Here is a 20,687-nt window from a genome sequence, read left to right as displayed (position 1 = left end):
CAATGACGCAAGTCTATGCACGGGAGGGGGAGGGCAGGAAGCGAAGTGTGGCTATGTAGAAATCCGCTTAAATATTAACAAAAAGCGTTGTAACAGTTTCGAATTTGGGGTGGGGAGTTAACTATTGCACTTAGCTCGGCATCACAGACGTGGAATAAGCATAGGGGTCCCCTTCTTATCCCGTGACTCCAGCTGCCGCCCCGTCTAGAGCTCCACGAGGGTCTGCTTTGAAGCTGATGCGGAGTCAAACCAATTAACCCCCCCCCCACGTCTACTTTGTCTAGCAGCGGCGACCTCTGGTGGCCAGTAGTAGAAGTAGTGTCATAATGAATACCTAGGCTTTTACATGGTGCTGGAGGAGACTCTTGAGAGTCCCATGGACTGCAAGAAGATCAAACTTCTCCATTCTGAAGCAAATCAGCCCTGAGTCTCACTGGAAGGACGGATCCTGAAGCCGAGGCTCCAATACTTTGGCCACCTTATGAGAAGAGAAGGCTCCCTGGAAAAGACCTTGATGGAGGGCACAAGGAGAAGGGGATGGCAGAGGACGAGATGGTTGGACAGTCTTCTCGAAGCTACCAACATGAGTTTGACCAAACTGCGGGAGGCAGCGGAAGACAGGAGTGCCTGCCGTGCTCTGGTCCATGGGGTCACGAAGAGTCGGACACGACTAAACAACAAGGCTTTTACAGGCAGGGGTCCAGTTCTCCAAAACACAGGACTTGCCACTTTTGGAAGCGGGTGAAGTCATAGACACAGGCCCAGACAGAGGGGGGGGGGCATATGGGCCACTTGGCCCAGGCCTCCAATTCCAAAGGGGGCCTCGGTCAGCATATTCACAAAATTATTTATATACTTACTTATTTATAAGACTTCAGTTATCCCCAGGGTAAAAAAAATAAATGGAGGGGCACATTATCTACCTGCTCCGGGCCTCTGCTGGGCTCTGCAAGGCCGTGCATAGACATCACCATATTTTACAACTATATATATATCTTGGAGGGACGCGGGTGGCGCTGTGGTCTAAATCACTGAGCCTAGGACTTGCTAATCAGAAGGTCAGCGGTTCGAATCCCCGCGACAGGGTGAGCTCCCGTTGTTTGGTCCCTGCTCCTGCCAACCTAGCAGTTCGAAAGCACATCAAAGTGCAAGTAGATAAATAGGTACCGCTCTGGCGGGAAGGTAAACGGCGTTTCCGTGCGCTGCTCTGGTTTGGCAGAAGCGGCTTAGTCATGCTGGCCACATGACCCGGAAGCTGTACGCCGGCTCCCTCAGCCAATAATGCGAGATGAGCGCCGCAACCCCAGAGTCGGCCATGACTGGCCCTAATGGTCAGGGGTCCCTTTACCTTTTTATATATCTTGGGGTGTGTGGTGGGAGGTGTCCGACCATTAAGGCCAGAGTTTGATTTTTTTAAAAAAACAACACAGGTAAAAAACCCTCTTTTAAGGAGAGTTCCCAAGTTCTGCGGTGTGTGTCTGCATGCGAGGTTCTTGCTCCACCAGAGGAGGGGAAGATCGTTGCTTCCGCTTCCTGCAGCGGGAGCTGCGTTTGCAAAACTGCCCTCCCCACCCGTTACTAGACAAGCATCTTCTCGGTGGAGCGCTCTTCCCTCTCCCGGCTACGCGGTAGCATAAGCGGGTGCCGTCGCGGAGCTTGTTTGTGAGCCCGTCGAGCATGGGCGTAGCCAGGATTTTTTGTTAGGGTGGGCAGGACTTTTTGGGGGGGCAGAACCGACGTGATTGGTCATTTATTTATTTATTTTGTTTTACTTGATCTGGGGCGGGGGGGGCGGGATCAGCTACGCCCATGCCATCGATGGTGGAGGGAACGTCCCCCCCCCCCCAAAGCAAGAGCTCAGCGTTACACTCCGGAGCAAGAAATTGGCAAATCGTGCATGCAAAAATCCCTTCCTCTCGCCTCTGCGCATGCTCGGAAAGAGCTGCTCCGCCTGCCGCCCTCCCGCGATCACAATTGACAAGTTTTTCTGCTCTTCGCGATGCGCTGTTTCTCAATGAGAAGCCATCGGTTGGTGTATTACGTCCGTATAGTAAAGCCCATCACCTTGCACCGAGAGAGATAGGTTATTTTTAGCAAATCAAAGCTAGATCTGCAGCCAACCAGCAAACACAGCTGGCTTTGGCTTTTGCTTGCATTTAAAACATCCCCCCCACCACCTCCTTAAATTCAACGACGTTATAATCTAGGACGGATATTTAGGTCAGAGCTTTTGAAGAGCCCGTTCCGCCGTCTGTTTCAATTACAGTTTCTGTCGAAAGTTTGTCCTATCTGATCGTCAGACGCCAAGTGGCTCCTCCTACCTACAATCTCAAACGACTGCAGCAAGGAGAGCAAATCAATTTATGTATCAGCGGAGGCTGGAGAGCTCAGTCCTGTTTCAACCACCTCCCACGTAATCAAATTCCACGTGTCTGTCTTCGATCGCCCCGTCTCTCTCGCGGATGTCTTGGGCTCCTCACCTTTGCTTAATTTATGAAAGCTGGCAAGGGGCTATCGAGGCTCAACCTGTCGCGATATTATTTATTCTGACCTGGTTGCCCTCAGCTGAATACCACTGCTAAGCATTACTCAGAGTAGACCCACTGAAGTTTATGGGCCGTCCATTAATTTCAGTGCTAACATTGCACTTAACATTCAACACTATCGTTGAAATTAACATTCAATGCTAACATGTTTGATTTCAAAGAAAAGTACTTTGCACATGCTTGAAGGCGCTGCACATTCGAAGCACGAACACCCGTACTTGGCCCTGGCACTGAAAGCAGATTCTGGCATTTATACGAGGTTCAACACCACCCTAAAATCTAGGGTGCCTCTCAGGGTTCCTACAAAAGAACCATAACAGCACCCTAAAATTTAGGGTGCCTCTCAGGTTTCCTAAAATCCAGGGTGCCTCTCAGGTGCTATAGGATGGCGGTGTGTGTGCTAGCTTCCATTGAGAAGGTTTGGCATCTCATTCATATTTCCCCACCACCACCCCACCGACATCGCTTTCATTCAGGTCCCTGCACAGCGTACGTTTTTCACGTGCTGGGATCCATGACTTGAGGTTCCCCAGCATTTCTGCGTAGGCATCGGTTCGGCAATGAATGCGCTGCTCCACGTGCGCGTAAAAATAGCTCCACGTCAATCTGTCTCAGCGGAGAAGCGGTCGGGGTTTCGTCTCGCCGCGGGAGGGGGAGGAGGCGGAGGCCGCATGTGTGCTCGCGGTTCCTTCATCTTAATCGGACTTTGAGACCTGCACATTGCTGTGGAAAGGTGACCACGTGCGCGCAACCGCTTCAGGTGGAGGCTCCCAGCGTAAATAAATAATTAAAAAACCAAAAAAACCAGCTGGCGCACAAGCGCACCTTCTCGTCTCTGTGTATTATAATCCCCGCGTATTTGTGGTTGCAAGCCTCCGGCTCCCCATCTTGCGGTTCAAATCCCCTCCTGTAAGAGGAAAGGATGCGATTGCATTCCTGAGCTCCAGCAAGTCCATTAAAGCTAGCGTGACAGATTGATTTTAATGATTTAAAAGGACAACGGCCGCAGCTGCAAATCAAGGCTGCAAGCCCACGCTCGTTTACTTGGAAGTAAAGGCCATTGAACTCAGTGGGACTTCCTTCCGCGTAAACAGGATCGGGCGGCGCGAGGGGATTCCCTCCTTATGGAACGCTGTATCCTTCGTTAGCGATTCCCATAATGACGTATGTGCGGGTTGCAAGGGAACACAGCAGTACAGTACTATTGCAAGATAAAAAACACCTCCTGCCAATCCCAAGCCGCGAATCTTATAGACCCCACCTCCACGCCCGCTGTTTCATCGGCTTTTATACATGTATACTTGAAATTATGGTTAGAATTACTGCCTTACTTAAAAGTGCATTGCTATTAAAAATAAGAAGGCTCCACTTCTCCAGTCTTGTCTTTAGAAGGTGAGTGTACGCTCAAGGCTGTTATGTTTCAGAAACCGAAGCATGCTCTTTCGAAATCTGTATCGACGCTTTACTCCAAATAAATATTTTAAGGAAAAGGAGCCGTAGTTTGTTTTTATTATTTTTTATGAGAAACATATGCACAGAAGTCACATTCTCGAACAATAGGACACGTGGTCACTAATACACAACCGCACGCGAGAAACATCTCCCCCCCCAATCTCCCGCATAGTCCCATGACAATCGATAGCTGACCCGCGGCACCTCTCCCAGAGTTTGCATTTCTTAATGGCAGACCTCGAATGCGTTGAGATTTCCTTTCTGCAGCGATTAACCCAATAACACCGTGGCGCAACTATCCCTCGCGCTACTGATGCTCATGCGTGGGGGGGGGGGATTTACACCTTGCAGCTTTGCGCATCATTTGCTTGCTTCGGCCACTGCCCCCCCCATAAACCCCTTCATTCATCCGCTGCTCCCGCTCCGAAGAGGCTCGACCGTCGACGTGATAGCCTCTGGAAAGAGAGGATGCTCCGGTTACGGGCTGCTCTCCCGGCCGCCGCCTCCTCCTCTTCCTCCGCTCACGCGTCCTCCCTCCCCGCCCCGCCTTCTTAGTGGTCGGCCGGCTGGGTTACGCAGGAGCCGCCGCCAGCAGGAGCAGCAGTTAGCAGAGAGCTTTGACGCGCATCTCCAGAGAAGCAGCAGCAGCCCGTTGCAAGTAACCGGGAGCGAAAGGACGCGGAAGCCACCAGGACGGGAGAAGAGGGCAAGGACGACGACGGGGCGCCGGGGAACGACGGAGGGGGTGAAGGAAAAAGGCGAGGAGCCCGGGGGAAGGAAGGGCACAGAAAGCCGGGACTTGGCCCGGGCTGGGAGGCGAATGGATCCGTTTGCTCGCTCGCTGCAAGAGAGGGCGGGAAAGCCCGGGCAGCTCCTGCTCCCCCACGTGCCGAACGGCTTGTAACCCGCCCTGGGTTTCTTCTCCGAGCGCGCCAGTCGCTAGCAAGCAGCAAGTGCGGCGGCTCGCTGCCGCTTTTCTTCCGCGCTTCAGCATGAAGTAACGAGGACGGCAAAGTTTGGCGCGCAGTGGCGGCGGCGGCGGTGCGCCTTCGAGGTGACGAGGCCGCCATGTCGGCCCCCACCGGCTTGGACTTCGCGGCGGTGGAAAGTTTCCTGGACAGGCACCCGGAGCTGGTGGAGAAGTGGCTGAAGAGGAGGAGCTCCCTCCTCGCCCAAGCCGCTCCCGAGGCGGAGGAGCAGCCGGGCCACAGCAGCAACGGCACCCCGGCGGCGCTGGGCGGCCCCGGCTCCTCTTTGGGGAAGGGCGGCGGCGGCCCCGTGGCCCCCCCGGAGACGGCGGCCGGTGGCCTGCAGCGCCGAGCGTCGCAGAAGGAGCTCCGGCGCAGTTTCGCGCGCTCCAAGGCCATCCACGTGAACCTGACTTACGACGAGCACGTCCACGCGCGGGCGCAGGAGCCGCTGAGCAGCGCGCGGAGAAGGGCCCTGCTGAGGAAAGCCAGCTCTCTGCCGCCCACGACGGCGCACATCCTGAGCGCGCTGCTGGAGTCCCGGGTGAACCTCCCGCAATACCCGCCCACCGCCCTGGACTACAAGCGCCACCTCAAGGAGCACAACGAGCGGCAGTTCTTCCTGGAGCTCGTCAAGGACATCTCCAACGACCTGGACCTGGGCGCCCTCAGCTACAAGATCCTCATCTTCGTGTGCCTCATGGTGGACGCCGACCGGGGCTCGCTCTTCCTGGTCGAAGGCGGCGCCGCCGCCGGCAAGAAGAGCCTCGTCTCCAAGGTCTTCGACGTGCACGCCGGCACCCCGCTGCTGCCTTGCTACAGCACCGAGAACTCCAACGAGGTGCAGGTGCCCTGGGGCAAAGGGATCATCGGCTACGTGGCCGAGCACGGAGAGACCGTCAACATCCCCGACGCCTACCAGGTAGGGAAGGAGCTCGGGGCGCGCGCTTCGGGGGGCCTCCTGGTTCTGCTGCTCGCCTTTCTGCACCCGAGGCGGCTTATGCTACAGCAGCCGTGCAAAGGCGAGCTCTCGCTGTCGTAGTAGTGAAATGGGAACAAATTCACTTGTGCACAGCATCAAGCTCTGAAGCTGATTGGGGAAACACTCAGGTATATTGTGCACACGCATACGCGGAACCAACTTGATAAATGCTAGTTTCCGTGCTCTCCAAAGCCAGGGCAGAGGTGGGGAACCCAAATATTGTTGGGCAGCATCAATGGTCATCTGTGACCGTGGTCTGTTGGGGGTAGGAGGAGCCCAGCATCATGGGGGGGGCAGGTAGGGGTTCCTCACCTCTGGCTTAGAGGATTCATATGGGGGGGGTCATGTGTAAGTTCCTTTTAAAAATACCACACAAGTATTCAGCTGTGCATTGCAGTTACTGTACTTGTTTAAGCTCACTGTTGGTGTACTGAGTGGTCTCTGGAATGGACTTCAAGCAAGTGTGGGCTTGGCTTCTCTCCACACATTTATTAGGTGGCAAGGGGTCGGGTCGGGTGAATTGTAAGGTTTTTAGTAGTTAGCATGGCCGTCAATGCCATGGATGGCACATTGTTCCTTCTCCACTCATTAACTGTTTCCTGTGCTTCAGTATTAAATATTCTCTCTGTGTAGTACAGTTATCTGTAAAATCAAAGGTCACTGGGTGGCCTTGAGAAAGTCCCTTGTCCTCATTTGCCTTGCTTAATTTGGCAGAGTTGTTGGGAGACTTGAGAGTTCAAGAATCCTAGACATGCCTGCTCAGAAGTAAGTCTCACTGAGTTCCATGAGGTTTACTTCCAAAGAAGTGGTGGTTATAGGTTGCATCCTAAAATACGTCTCTGATGATCTCAGAGGAAGGACAGGACACAGTTGTAGCAGGTAAACACACCATTCGTTGCCTGAGCTGGCAAAATACTTGTTAATTCCAGAATCTTATTTGAACCAAATTCTTAGTGTGCCCCTCATCAAATTCTTAGGAAGCACCATCAGGTTCTTAGATGGATGAGTACCTGAGATTTGTCCTCTACTTTGTCTAGGTCACAATTTTGTATGCCGTGATTCTTTCACACAAATCGACTTTGTAGGGTGTAGATCAAGCCATAGTTTGGTTTTGTTATAAATAATTCAGGTTAGCATGAATTCACCCAGGCTGAAAAAAAGCACTCGGCTACATGTATTCTATGACTCTTCTCTTATTGGACTTTTGATCCATGTTAGGGTCATTTCTTAAGTTTTATACTGAAGCTCATACCTGAAAGTATACAGGGTGTATACATGGGAGCATGTCAATTAAAACTTACACATGTCCCTTCAAAATATACATGTGCAACTCACACAGTATGTATATATTTTGCACTTGGTTTTCTTAATACTGTGTATGGAACATAAAAAAGTAGCTCTTTAGTGACTGACACTTGGGAGCCTGGTGATAGTAGTTATTTCAGATTAATTAATTGGAGTAAAAGTGTGATCTTGTGTATGTGGCCATAATTGGTGTTGCCATAATTCTTTATTTTAAACACACTTTAAGAGTGTGATATAAAGTGGTTACTGTTTAGAATGGCTCATTCAACATACTGGGACTTGAGTTGCAGTTTGTAGCGTGCTCTGCACATATGGACAAATCTCACAACAGTTCAATAAATAACCCCTAGGCCAGTAGCCATTGCCATGTTTTTGTGGTAGTGAGATCCATAAATGAATTATATGTTGTGCAAAGGATTTTATACATCAGCCATATTCCCCTTTTGTCGTCTTTCTCCGTGCCTAAACAAAAAAAACCTCTGCTTGCTTTGTCTTTTCCTCATAGGAAATAGCTCCCACCCCTCAATAATTTTGACTGCCTTTTCTATCCTATCTTGAAATGGAGGCAACCAGAGGTTTGTATTATCTTCCATCATAGATTTATAAAGGTGTAACAAGCACTAGCTGTTTCATTCTCAACAGCTTGCCTAATAATTCCCAGCGTGGAATTTTCCTTTTTCTCTGAGTTTGTTTTCACTCAACTATCTTTGCACCATGACTTACCCCAAAGTATAGATTTTTGTTAGCCTCCTTAAGTTCGGAACCTTTAGCATATATTTTTTGCACAATTGCGTATTTCCAATCTCCCCCTTCACCCACTATTTACAGATCCTTTTAAGCTCTCCACAGTCTACTTGAGCTCTCACCACCATTCTGAACAATTTGACCCAGAAATTTTATGTCCTCTCTGCCTCCAGATCATTGATAAATAAAAAACCGAGTCTCAGTAGAGATCCTTTGGGAATTCTATACTTTCCCCACTGCAATTTGAGAGCTTTCCGTTTAGTCCTGTGCTCTGCTGCTTGCTGTTTAGAAGTTACTAATCCATAAAATGACCTGTTCTCGGAAGGCATGAATTCTAAGTTTGCTTACTTCTTGTAAGCAATTCTTTAACTCTCTCTAGCAAATAGTTTAAGTGAATCATAAGGTAAAATCTTCAATCCTCATACAATGTGCCTTATTTTAGATACAAATCTATAAGGATAGTTGCAGAGGTGCTTTTTTTAATGAAGGTACTCCATGTCATGGAGTATTGTCGCCTCTTTTTTCTGCCCATGGCAGCTATTTTGTGTTGGCATCCATGTCCCTGCACCTCTTTTTTTTTAACAACAACAAAAAAAGCACAGGATAGTTGCAATTTATTTGGTACCTTGTTACCCTGTGAAATCACTGATATGGTGTAAGTTATCACTGCTAGATAAAATGAATTGATTTGGGGGAAGTGATATAAAAGTAAACTCTTTTGTTTATTGAGTTTTAGACATGTTCATTGTAAAAAATCTGGGGGGGGGACACCCTCCCCTGCAAGACATTTTATTTGGACACAGAGAGAACAGATGGCCTGTGAAATACTCAGGACTAAGAACTGGGGCGAGATGCAATATTCATTAAATCTGTTCAGTATCGTATTCATTCTTTGCAAGTACAGCCCTTAGCTATTGGCGCATCTTCTAGTGTAGCTGGGTCACTGGTACGGACTCTGGGCCAGACGATTGAAGAAGATTTCCCTCCTCTATTTCCAGAACTAAAGCAAGACTCATCTTTCACAAAGGATTCATCAGACTTAAAGGCAGGGGTGACTGAGGGTTCAGGTGTATTGAAAAGCTGGGGGGGGGGTTAATATCCCAATAGGGGAAGGGGACAGACATACACAATCACAGAGACCCTTGACACAATGCCCACTTCTCTTGCTTTCTCAACAGCCACCGATTCCATCCAGCCAACATTCTGAAGTTTTGTTTTCTTCACTCTCCTGCATACAAAGTGCATCAGATTTCTGTTGACATTTCTCTGGGTTGTTGGCTTCCCATAGCTCTCCTTACTGTTGTCATGAGTCCCGTGGAGATGTCCCGGAGGCGATGGTCTGATCCAGTGGAGAAATGGGAGGTGGCTGGGCAGTTGGAGCTGCACATCCCTGGGGAGGCTCCTAGTGGGATGGGGGAAGGTGAAATTGGGACCCCTAAGAAGTATCTAAGCCCAAGGAGGGGGCCAACAGTCTAGAGCAGCCTTTTCTAACCTTGGGTCCTCAGATGTTCCTGAACTACGGCTCCCATAATCCGTGCTGGCCATGATGGCTACAAATGATGGGAGTTGTAGTCCCATCTGCTCACTGATAGGAGGAGGAGGCACTGGAGGCAAATCCACAACAGGAGGTATCTGGCTAGGAGTGTCTGCATCCTTTCCCTCCATCCAGCTCTCCACTCTCTAGACCAGCCTTTCTCAACCTTGAGTCCCCAGATGTTGTTGATTTGCCTCCAGTGCCACCATCTCCTATCAGTGAGGAGTCCCCACCCCCAAAGTGACCAATAGTAAATTGGCTGCTGACTTGGCACCTACACTGCCCATGTCTCTCAAAAGCACAGGGATGAAGTTTGCATAAACTTCACAGTTCCAGCCCTCTTGAGTGCCCATTTGTGAGCCCCAGTCCTGGGATACAAAGAGGCGTCTTGGACAAGTCGTAAAAACAGTAATGCTTAATTTCTAAAGTCAAACAAGCTTGAGGCCCCAAACTTCCAAGTTAGCCAAGTCTCAAGTTGCCTTCTTTGTAATGGTAACTTCTTGTTGTTCAGGGCTGAATCCTGCCACTTGTGGAAACAACCAGGTTCCTGGCAGTAGCAGCCATTCCTTTGTTTCTATAGCATCATATCCCCTCTTGCCCTGTGGGCTGCTTTAACCCTCTTTACCGCACCCACTGCCCTTTTATGCAGGGACGAGCACAATACAGTGGTACCTCGGGTTAAGAACTTAATTCGTTCCAGAGGTCCGTTCTTAACCTGAAGCATGCTTTCGCTAATGGGGCCTCCTGCGCCGCTGGCACGCGATTTCCGTTCTTATCCTGGGGCAAAGTTCTTAACCTGGAGCAACCACTTTCTGGTTAGCAGAGTTTGTAACCCGAAGCGTCTGTAACCCGAAGCGTCTGTAACCCGAGGTACCACTTAGTAGATTTATCAGGGGTCAGCAAACTTTTTCAGCAGGGGGGCGGTCCACTGTCCCTTAGACCTTGTGGGGGTCCGGACTATATTTTTTGGGGAAAAAATGAACGAATTCCTATGCCCCACAAATAAAACAGAGATGCATTTTAAATAAAAGCACACATTCTGCTCATGTAAAAACACCAGGCAGGCCCCACAAATAACCCAGAGATGCATTTTAAATAAAAGGACACATTCTACTCATGTGAAAACACGCTGATTCCCGAACCGTCCGCAGGCCAGATTTGGAAGGCGATTGGGCCAGATCTGGCCCCTGAGCCTTAGTTTGCCTACCCATGAAATTAGATGTTTCTCTTTTTGAGACGTGCTCTTTTGATGGCACAGGTGTGGTGAATCCCACAGAATGCAGGGGATCAGAGGCCCTTTGCTTTGACAACCTGAACGCTCTTTCAAATATCTTTGTATCCTGTTATTTCAGATAAATCCATTTCCTAGGCAAGCTATTCCAGTTCTTCCAGTCCTGTTCTTCATTGTTTTTCTCTGAAATCCTTGTAAAAAAAAAGCAGTTAGTCTTGAACACACAGTAATACCCCCCGTGAGGTAAACACACGCTTCAAACAGTGTTGCACATGCTACTTCACTTGAGGGCCAGTTATTGATTTTCAGCCGAGCATTACAATTTCCCTTTCTCCATTCTTCGTACATCCTTGACGGCATCTGCCTGCCACATTGATGGATAACATTAAGCTCAAGGCTCTGTGAAGCGCATGGTGCACCAGCATAATGCCGCATGAGGCATAATAAATAAGGAGAAGGATGATTGATTATTTAATTTCTATACTGCTTAATATATTTTTTAAAATCTCTAAATGTTGCACAGAAAACTGAAGCAACAAGAGACAACTTAAATAAAAATATTACAAACATGCGGTTACATATTAATAAGTTACATTAATACAAAGTTCTATCTTTCTATCTATCTCAATACCAATTAATTTTCCTTCTAACAAACACCATCAGTCTTAGTTTTTCTACCTAGGATCCCACAAACTCTCTGCTCACCTGCAAAATTCTCACAACAAGACTTCCTGGAAAGAGCAGAAGTCACCCTAGTTTCTCACTCTAGACTTGTTTTTTTATGGCAGGCCCAAGGTGGATGGTACTTTCCCAGGCTGCCCACAGCTGTGTCCCATTCAGCCGCACTCTCCACACCTAGTTCCAGGTACAGCAGGTTTGTTGAGTTTCCCACGGGGTCCAAAGGATGGGGAAAGGGCCTTCAGCTCTCCACCCTCTGTCCTTTCCTCTTCCTCCAGCTGGTTTCTCTTGGTTGGCAAGAAAAAGCATGTGAAGATCCAGTGAAGAACAGAAGCTGCCACAGCAGAGCAAACTTTATTAATTGTATAAATTACGTTGTTTCTCCTCTCAATTATCATTTACAACTTCTTTAAAGAAGCACAAGGTGAATGAAGAGTGGCGAACAAACAAGGTGTTTGTTTTTGATGGCATAACTCTGAATACTTACTCAGTTTAGCAAGATCCTGGGTCCAATTTGCCAGGCACATTTTGTACCTGGCTATCGGTCACGTGCAACCAAGGGAAGATGCCGAGGTGCCATGATAGCAGCTGACGTCTCTACCATCTGGAGGTGCGTGCCTGGGGATCCTTGGCTCTTGACCATTTTCACACACATCCCGTAGAATTCTACCAGTTACCTTTTATCTGCACAATCAGAATGAATTTCAAGGAACCAAAAAGTGGTATTGAAAAACATGACTTGAAGCATCTGGCCCCAAAAATGACAGCTAGGCATTTTGTTTTGGTGACTGTAACCCTGTTTAAGGAGCCATTTGGCGCCTAGCTTATATATCTGAGTTTCTAACTCTGCCTGGGTCTGAGTTTCTCTTCATTTTGGTGAAATTGTGTCTATAAATTTTATTCCATTTATTTCCATTTATTATTTATTATGCTAGTTTTAATGGACTATAGCCAGTGCTAGGCCTATTGAAAGTAGACCCATTGAAACTGTTAGGCATGACTTACTTAAAGGTAAAGTTACCCCTGACCGTTAGGTCCAGTTGCAGATGACTCTGGGGTTGCGCACTCATCTCGCTCTATAGGCTGAGGGAGCCAGCGTTTGTTCGCAGACAGCTTTCGGGTCATGTGACCAGCATGACTAATCCGCTTCTGGCGAACCAGAGCAGTGCCAAAAAACGCTGTTTACCTTCCCGACAGTGCGGTACCTATTTATCTACTTGCACTTGACGTGCTAGGTGGGCAGGAGTATGACTCAGGGACATTTAATTCAGTGGAACTTCTCTTGAGTAGAACCTAGTTGGATACAACCCCCACTCGTGACACACACAACGAAACCTGCCAACAGCAACCTACCAGTCACAAGAATACTGCAATACCCTTGGCTGTGTGAACCCAGCAAATGCTCCCTTCACTGGCATGTATCACAAATCTCCTTTTTATCACAAATACACAGCCTGCAAAAAGCAAACAAGCGGGATACAAAGGGGGTTTGCTCTTCCCTCTTGCTGTGTTCTTGTTATTTTTTGTATACGGTCGCTGTTTAAGATACAATAGAAAACATTGTTGACAAATGTAAAAGTCTGGCAAAGCACCCAGCCAGTTTTGCAGCTTAGCTAGGCAGACGTGAAGAAAGAATTCCTGGAGGAAAGCTTTACTTCCTGGTAGGAGAATAATGCCTTTGTGAGAGGTATGAGGTTTTGCCAAGGAGAAGTTGAAATAGAAGCCGCAAATGCTACCATTTATATTAAGAAGTAAGGCTGGGAACCTCCCCAATAGCTCATTTGGGGGTGGAGGGGAGACACTGATACACAAAACTGGCAAAAGAGATTAAACCCCTGCCTGGTTTTCTGGGGAGGGAAGAGGAGTTGATGCAAAACCCATACTTTGCTTACCCAACTAGCAACAATATTTTGGCTCCTTTTTTAGAAGCCCCAATTGATTTGAAAGATGTATAATGAAGGTGTCGGCCGAACCTCCCCAGGGAAAGCATTCCACAAATAGGGAGCCACTGCAGAAAAGGCCTGTTTCTGTGTTTCCACCTTCCAGGCCTCTTGTGGAGGAGGCACACAATAGAAGGGTCTCAGATGATGATCTCATGGTCCGGGTTAAGTCCATCCGAAGAGAGGCGCTCCTTGAGGTATTGTGTTCCTGAGCCTTTTAAGGCTTCATAAGTCAAAAACAGCACTTTGAACTGGGCCCAGGAACTAATTGGCAGCCAGTGCTTTTGGGCCAGGATCGGTGCTCAAACCGTCTTGTCCTGGTGAGCAACCTGACAGCTGAATTCTGCAGCAGCTGAAGTTTCCAAACCATCTTCAACACCAGTTTTTTTGTTTTCTGGAGCAGAAATGGCGTGATTCAGACAAATCAATAATAACTTCATTCGTGCCTCAAAATTGTTCATTTGTTTTTTGTTGTTGGCAAGGTCTTGAATTCTACTTCACTCCATGTGTAAAGTAAAATAAAAAAATAATTAAAGGTTGATAATTAAAGGTGATAATTAAAGGTTGGCTTTCTATTAGTTAAAAAGCAGGTTTCCAGTCAACCTCCAATTATATTATTGTCTCTAGCAGATGTGTGACAATTTCATGTTATTTAAACAAGAGAAACTATTGCTTGTATTAATTGTGTGTAAAGGATAAAAGGGCTGTGTGATACTGAGCAAATATAAGTGAGCAACAGATGTTCCCTATCGGATAATTGTTAATGTTCACAATATGCTACTTAAAAATTAATAGCAGTTGTGGGGATTTTTTTACAGTGTTTTTAATGGTGAACGTAGGTGACTGATCAGCCTTGAAGTGAAAATGTGTTGTGAGTGTTCCTTTAGAACAACAAATGGGAGAGAAAGGGATATTTGAGCCTACTTACATTGCAGGAGAAAATAGTCACATTGAAACTGGAAATTCAGATTCTCAAGAAGGAGGGTGCTTCTTTTGTAAAGACATTGCTTTAAATTAGTAAAAACTAGTCATTTACTTAAAAAAAATGTCTTGGAACAGAGACATAATAAGGCAAAGTATTCGTATTTAAGATTCAATTTTTCACTGAATATTGGGTGTATTTGTTGCTGTTCGCCCTCCCACCCCTGGCAGCCATCTGCTTTCTTTCCTTGGAACCTGGACTCATTGAAATCAATGAAAGGCTTTACTATTGATTCACTTTGAATTGGATTGTGTCCCTGGTGACATATGAGTGACTTAAAATTCCACTGATGTAAAGGCGTGTAGAAAACACTCAGTGCTTAGTCAAAGCAAGGTCCTGAACTGTGCCTATAACTGCAGAAAATCAATTATTTTGTGCCGCTATAGAGAACACTTGATTCTAGATCACCAAAGTGTTAATTTATAAAAAGACAGCAGAGCTCGGAACTTCCTGGAAGCAACATATTTTGGCTCAGAACTAACCGTAGGCATACATAGCCCTGTAAAATAAGTTAGAACCCTACCTACCAATAATTTGGCAGAGAGAGGGGAAATCAGCTCCCAGATAGTTGATGACATTACTGCATTTTATTTTACAGAGCTTCAGACACACAGTCTGAGCTGCTGGATTAGACTGGAAGACGGCACTTACAGCACAGTTTGCCTATACCAATTTGGGACATGTCTGTTCCTAGACTAGCACCATTAGCTGAACTTGGGCACATGTCTTAGAATAGTCGCTCACTATTTGCAGGCATTTGGCGCATATTGATAGTTACTAAGGGCCAAACTACACATTTAGTATCAAAATGTGTAGCAAAACTCCCTCCTCACATAGTTTTTATTCCTGGAGAAGTTCCTTTAGTGGGGTGTAATTGCTAGTGGAAAAGCAAAGGGGGAAGAAGTGCTTATTTGTGAGTGTGTGTGTGTGTGCACACCTACCTTTTCTTTCCAGATTGCATTGCCCTTATTTATTTATTTTTTTAAAAAATATTTACAGTGGTACCTCAGGTTAAGAACTGAATTCGTTCTGGAGGTCCGTTCTTAACCTGAAACTGTTCTTAACCTGAGATAACCACTTTAGCTAATGGGACCTCCCGCTGCTGCATGATTTCTGTTCTCATCCTGAAGCAAAGATCTTAACCCAAGGTACTATTTCTGGGTTAGCAGAGCCTGTAACCTGAAGCGTCTGTAACCCGAGTTACCACTGTATTTATTTTCATTACAGAATTAACACACACACAAACATACACACACACAATGTCTATCATGGCTATGTGGTTAACAATACCATACAGAAGTATATTGGGATATAATACCCATTAACTAAATTGCACCCACTTAATTGATTTTCCACTAATGGGACCTTCCAACATTTGCCTTTGAACGTGTCTGGCATGAAGTCCTATTTCAACAGCTCCCAGCATTCTGTACCCAATCCCCCACCCTTCCCAGGGCTGGCTAACAGTAGTCTAGCTTCAAGTGGGTTAGATTTGGCCCTGAGGTCTGCTAGTTGCTGATGCTTACTAAAAGCGACAGCAATTCATCTAGTTTCAGAGTGAAACTGTATTATATATAATTAGTTTGGCTGCACAAAACCCAGGCAATGGATACGGCTCTGCTGCTTTCTATCACCATTCTGGCAGCTGTGCTCTGTGATAAGACTGGCCATTAAACATCAGTCACTTGAATAAACATCTCTTTTAAAGCCAGGTGAAAGACACACACGGTTGGACCTGATCGCTGCCTTTAATTTGCTGTTGCTGCTGTTATAATTTTGTTATTTTATTGAATTTATAACCTGTCTTTCACTAGTAGGTTCCAGGATGGGTTATAGCAATTTCAAATTCGTAAATTAAGAACAATTGAAACCATTTACAGTCACAGGAGTGTGGTGAATCCCCAAAACACACGGAGATGAGTGTTCAGCATAATAGCAAAGATGCAAGACACATATCTGTGGGAAAGAATGCCCTTTCTGAACTTCAGAGGGTGGCAGAACTACCAAGAGCCCCCCTCTCCCGATCGTAATACCTGAGGGAGTCTGTAGAGAAGGAGGCAGTCTTTCAGATATTTGGGGCCTAGGTCATTTAAATGGTATTGTGAGCACCTTGAATTGGACCTGGAAACAAATTGGCAGCCAATCTAGCTGTTTTTGAACAAGAGTTTAGAATACCGTGACAAAGCAAGGTTTTATAAGCAAACCACAGCCTGTAGTCTGGCTTCTGTATTTTGCTTCTGTGTTGTCTTTTCAAGGACAGCCCCGCATAAGAGTACATTGCAAAGAGCAAATCTGGAAGTTACTAGAGCATGGAGTACCAGGGCCAAGTTGTCCTTGTCTCAAAGTGGCTGCAACGAGTGAACCAGGCAGAACTTGTAATAGGCTCTCCTTGCCACCAAGGCCACCTGGGCCTCAAGTGACCATCTTAGATCAGTATAGTGGCAGTCCAAGATGGTGTCAACAAGCTACAGGTGCAAGATCCCATTCCTCACATAACAATCCCTCTGCAAGCAAAAATCTAGCATATCAGAGAGCCAAGCGACCTGTCTTAATAGTGGGCTCATTTTGGACCTGAACCAAAATGGCTGCCCCAGTTTGCCACCGCTGCCTAAAGGTGACAAATTAGCCTTCAGTTTTGTGTTATTTCTGAAAGGATGTTGGGGGTCTTGGTGCTTTGTCCATTGGGTGGGAGTGCTTACCAGAGCGACACCGGCAGCTTTTACCCACTCTTCATTTGTAAACTTTGGTGGGCTGTTGTCGTTGTTTTTTATCTTGGACATTTAATTACATTTCAAAGTGACCTGCCCGATTCACAGTTGTCTCAACCTGGAATGGGATCTTGACAAAGGGTGAAGTCAATGGGTGTTTCAGTCCACGGTGGATTAAACTTTTAAAAAGATGTTGCCTGTGAGTTGAGTGGCTTCTGGGAGCTTCTGTTTCTCTTCCTGCACCCCTTTCTACCTTTAAAGCTAAATCAGTGGTGTTTTGGAGTTCATACAACTATGACTTTTAATTTTAAACGCAGGAAAGTGTGAGGGTGGGGAGAGGAAAGGAAGAGCCCGCCATCATTGCCGCTCACACAGGTAGTGGCTTAAAATTATTTATTTATTTATTTATTTATTTATTTATTTATTTATTTATTTGATGCCGCTGCTCTGGCATGTGCCTCCCACCCACACTTGATGAACCAATTCTTCCCACACTCCAACCAAAATGGTGCAACTGTTCTGGGGCCTTTGAAACTGCACTCTGCTTGGGAATAAACCCCAAACTAGGCTAAACAAACCCAGTCATAGCTCATTTTTTACTTGTATGGAATTTTTTTTTTAAATAAGTGGGGGTAATGTTAAAATGGCAGCCCCTCCACCTCCAGCCCATAGTGGTGCAGGTTACTTAATTGTTTTGGGAGTCTACTGTCTCATTCTGCTGCATGTGAAACAGGGCAAAGTTTTTGCCTAGGGCTGGAGTGAAGTTGACAGTGTGCTGTCAAATTCCCGCTCCTAATTTGCCCTTTTAATTGGGTGCTCCTTGATTATGAGACCAACAGCATTAAAGGAAGTCATGGACAGACGGGAAATGTATTTTATTGTACAGGGTAATGATTCGTTATTAGCAGGCTAAGTGCTGGGCTTCTTCCAGTATGAAAGAGCTGTTAAAAGCAGGTCCTGGGAGGCAAGGGAGGCGTACAAGAAAGATGTGAAGATGTGTTTTATCCAGCAGCTCTTAATAAGCAGATAACAGCTGACAGCGCTGGATCAATTCCAGCACTGTCCAGTTGCTCTCCAAGCACAGAGTGGCAGGTATTTTGGAGACTAGACATCACAGACACATTGGCGAATGTGAAAAACAAACGAGCAGTATTGATTTAAAAACTATTTAAACACAGGGTTCATTGCACTAGATATATTTATAGAGAAAGAAATGTGGTGGTGGTGGGGGGATGCCTGTAATACAAATTTTCATTCCTCAATACAAATTGCATTATTATTTTGTGTAATTTATATATTCTTGTGTGAATTCTCCAGGTACGCATGCATTCAAAGCTGATGGTTTCTTTTCTGTTTTTCCCCCTCATTACAGTGGTACGTCGGGTTACAAACACTTTGGGTTACAAACTCCGCTAACCCGGAAGTAGTACCTCAGGTTAAGAACTTTGACCCAGGATAATAACAGAAATCACGCGCCGGCAGCAGGAGGCCCCATTAGCTAAAGTGGTACCTCAGGTTAAGAACGGTTTCAGGTTAAGAACGGACCTCTGGAAGGAATTAAGTTCGTAACCCGAGGTACCACAACTGTATAAGTAAACAAGGGTTTCATTTGTTTCTCTTTCAGGTCATGTGACTTCTAATTTACTGCCCTAAACAAATATGCCTACCCCATCTCATGACTTAATTTAACAGTTGAGATTGGTACAAAGTTTATGTGCCAGAGAGCAGTCTTGAACCAGGGGCATAAGAGGAGGCTGGAGAGGAGGGAGACCAAGAGGCAGAGATGCTGGAGAAGAAGCCAGGCTGTCTTCCTCTCCTGCTGCGACCAGCTCCCCTCACGACTAGACTCCCAGAACCCAAAGAGGTATGAAGAGGGAGGAGCAAAGACAGGCAAGACAACGGAGCCTCAGATTGCTTGGGAAGGACCGGGGGGGGGGGAGAGACTTAGGTAGCTGTTGGAAGGCAGGGACCTTCAGCCCCTCCCAACTGCCTCATAGGGGCAAGATCTACTGGGAAGAGTTTCTGTGCTCTCTTGGCCTGGCCTCTTAAGCTGTCTTGTTTCTTTGAATAAAGAGTTAACTTCACTGACACCATGTGTGTTAATTGCTGACTTGCTCCTGGCCCTTTAAAAACCAACCAACCCGAAATTAATGGCTCATTCCCTCCCTCCCCTTGTAGCCACTGGCCCTTGCCCTCATATATACAATTCCAGGAGTGCCGTACAAGTATTAGAGGAATTGATGCTCACCTTAAAGGGAAAGAATACCAACACACGGTGGAAGCCATAATACCTCTAGTTCCTTGCTTCCTATATTTAGAAGGTAAAGGTAAAGGGACCCCTGACAATTAAGTTCAGTCGCGAACGACTCTGGGGTTGCGGTGCTCATCTCATTTTACAGGCCAAGGGAGCCGGCATTTGTCCGCTTCTGCAGACAGTTTTTCTGGGTTATGTGGCCAGCATGACTAATCCGCTTCTGGCAAAACCAGAGCAGCGCATGGAAATGCTGTTTACCTTCCCGCCGGAGCGGTGCCTATTTATCTACTTGCACTTTTGACGTGCTTTCGTACTGCTAGGTTGGCAGGAGCTGGGACCGAACAACGGGAGCTCACCCCATTGTGGGGATTCGAACTGATGACCTTTCGATTGGCAAGCCCAAGTGGCACAGTGGTTTAACCCACAGGGCCACCCGCATCCCACCCTATATTTAGAAGCTACTGTACTACAATTTCCTCCCAAACCTAGGAATGTAAGAAGATGCTTAATACAGAGTCAGACCGAACTCAGTACTGTCTGCCCAGACTGGCAGTGGTTCTCCAAGATTTCAGACCAGAGTCTCTCCCAGGCCTGCGTTGGGGGTGCTGAATGTAGAACATGAGACATTCTGCATGCAAAGCAGATGCTTTGCCACTGAATTTCAGCCTTTTCTCTTTTGTTACACTCTTAGCTAGAATGCACCTTAACTAGAAGGAGGGAGGGAACAGCAGCTTGTAGCCAGGTTTTAAATTGGCAGATGTTAGCATTTGGCACCTGAACTTCATGTATTGGGAAATCAGTGTCCAGTTCTATGCACACTTACTAGGGAGTAAATCCCATTGAAGTAAGTGGGACTTGGCTTTGCAGTCAGAATATTTAAAACATTTCATTAAATATAAAATAAATTTCATATGTTTCAGCTATCCCAGTTTACCAATACAATCTGAAATTCTGGAGGAAAGTGCTGCCTTTGCATGTTGCCACAACCAGGAGTCTCTTTAACCCATACCTAGAGATGCTGTGGATTGAACCTGATACCTTTTGAATTGAAGGTATGAGCTACTGCCTTATCGCCTGGTCACACCATTGCTAAAAATACATAGCATATCTGAAAATGGAAGATGATAGTGTGAGTTTCTAGATTCACTGTTATTCTTCAAGATTGTTTTCTACCCATGGCCTCAAGAATGTTAAATCTCCCAAGTAGAGGATGCATTTAAATGCTTGTGTGTGAACCCTAAAGCCCATTCACTTCACAGACTGGCATTTCATACGCTGGCAAGACTCATTTTGAACTGCTGGTAATATATTCTAGGTCAGTCAAGTCGTTAGTCAAAAGAACAAGCACTCCTGTGGCTATTTA

At 46.5% G+C, this 20,687-nt stretch overlaps 1 protein-coding gene across 4 annotated transcripts in view; it reads left to right on the top strand.

Annotated features, from left to right (window-relative positions):
* Positions 1 to 4,053: 4,053 nt before the first annotated feature.
* Positions 4,054 to 20,687, top strand: part of PDE11A (phosphodiesterase 11A) — a 150,090-nt gene continuing 133,456 nt past the window's right edge. For all 4 annotated transcript variants that reach the window (XR_014551409.1, XM_083628099.1, XM_083628100.1 and 1 more), the window contains exon 1: positions 4,054 to 5,888. Coding sequence is in view for 3 of the 4 variants with exons in the window: in XM_083628099.1 (XP_083484225.1) it covers positions 5,067 to 5,888 (822 nt within the window). In the remaining variant the exon portion in view is untranslated. The remainder of the gene's footprint in view (positions 5,889 to 20,687) is intronic.

This window comes from Podarcis filfolensis, assembly GCF_964270895.1.
Source record: "Podarcis filfolensis genome assembly, chromosome: 1".
Classification (NCBI taxonomy): Eukaryota; Metazoa; Chordata; class Lepidosauria; order Squamata; family Lacertidae; genus Podarcis; species Podarcis filfolensis.
The sequence above is the reverse complement of the archived record's forward strand: the minus strand, read 5'-3'. Positions and strand labels throughout refer to the sequence as shown.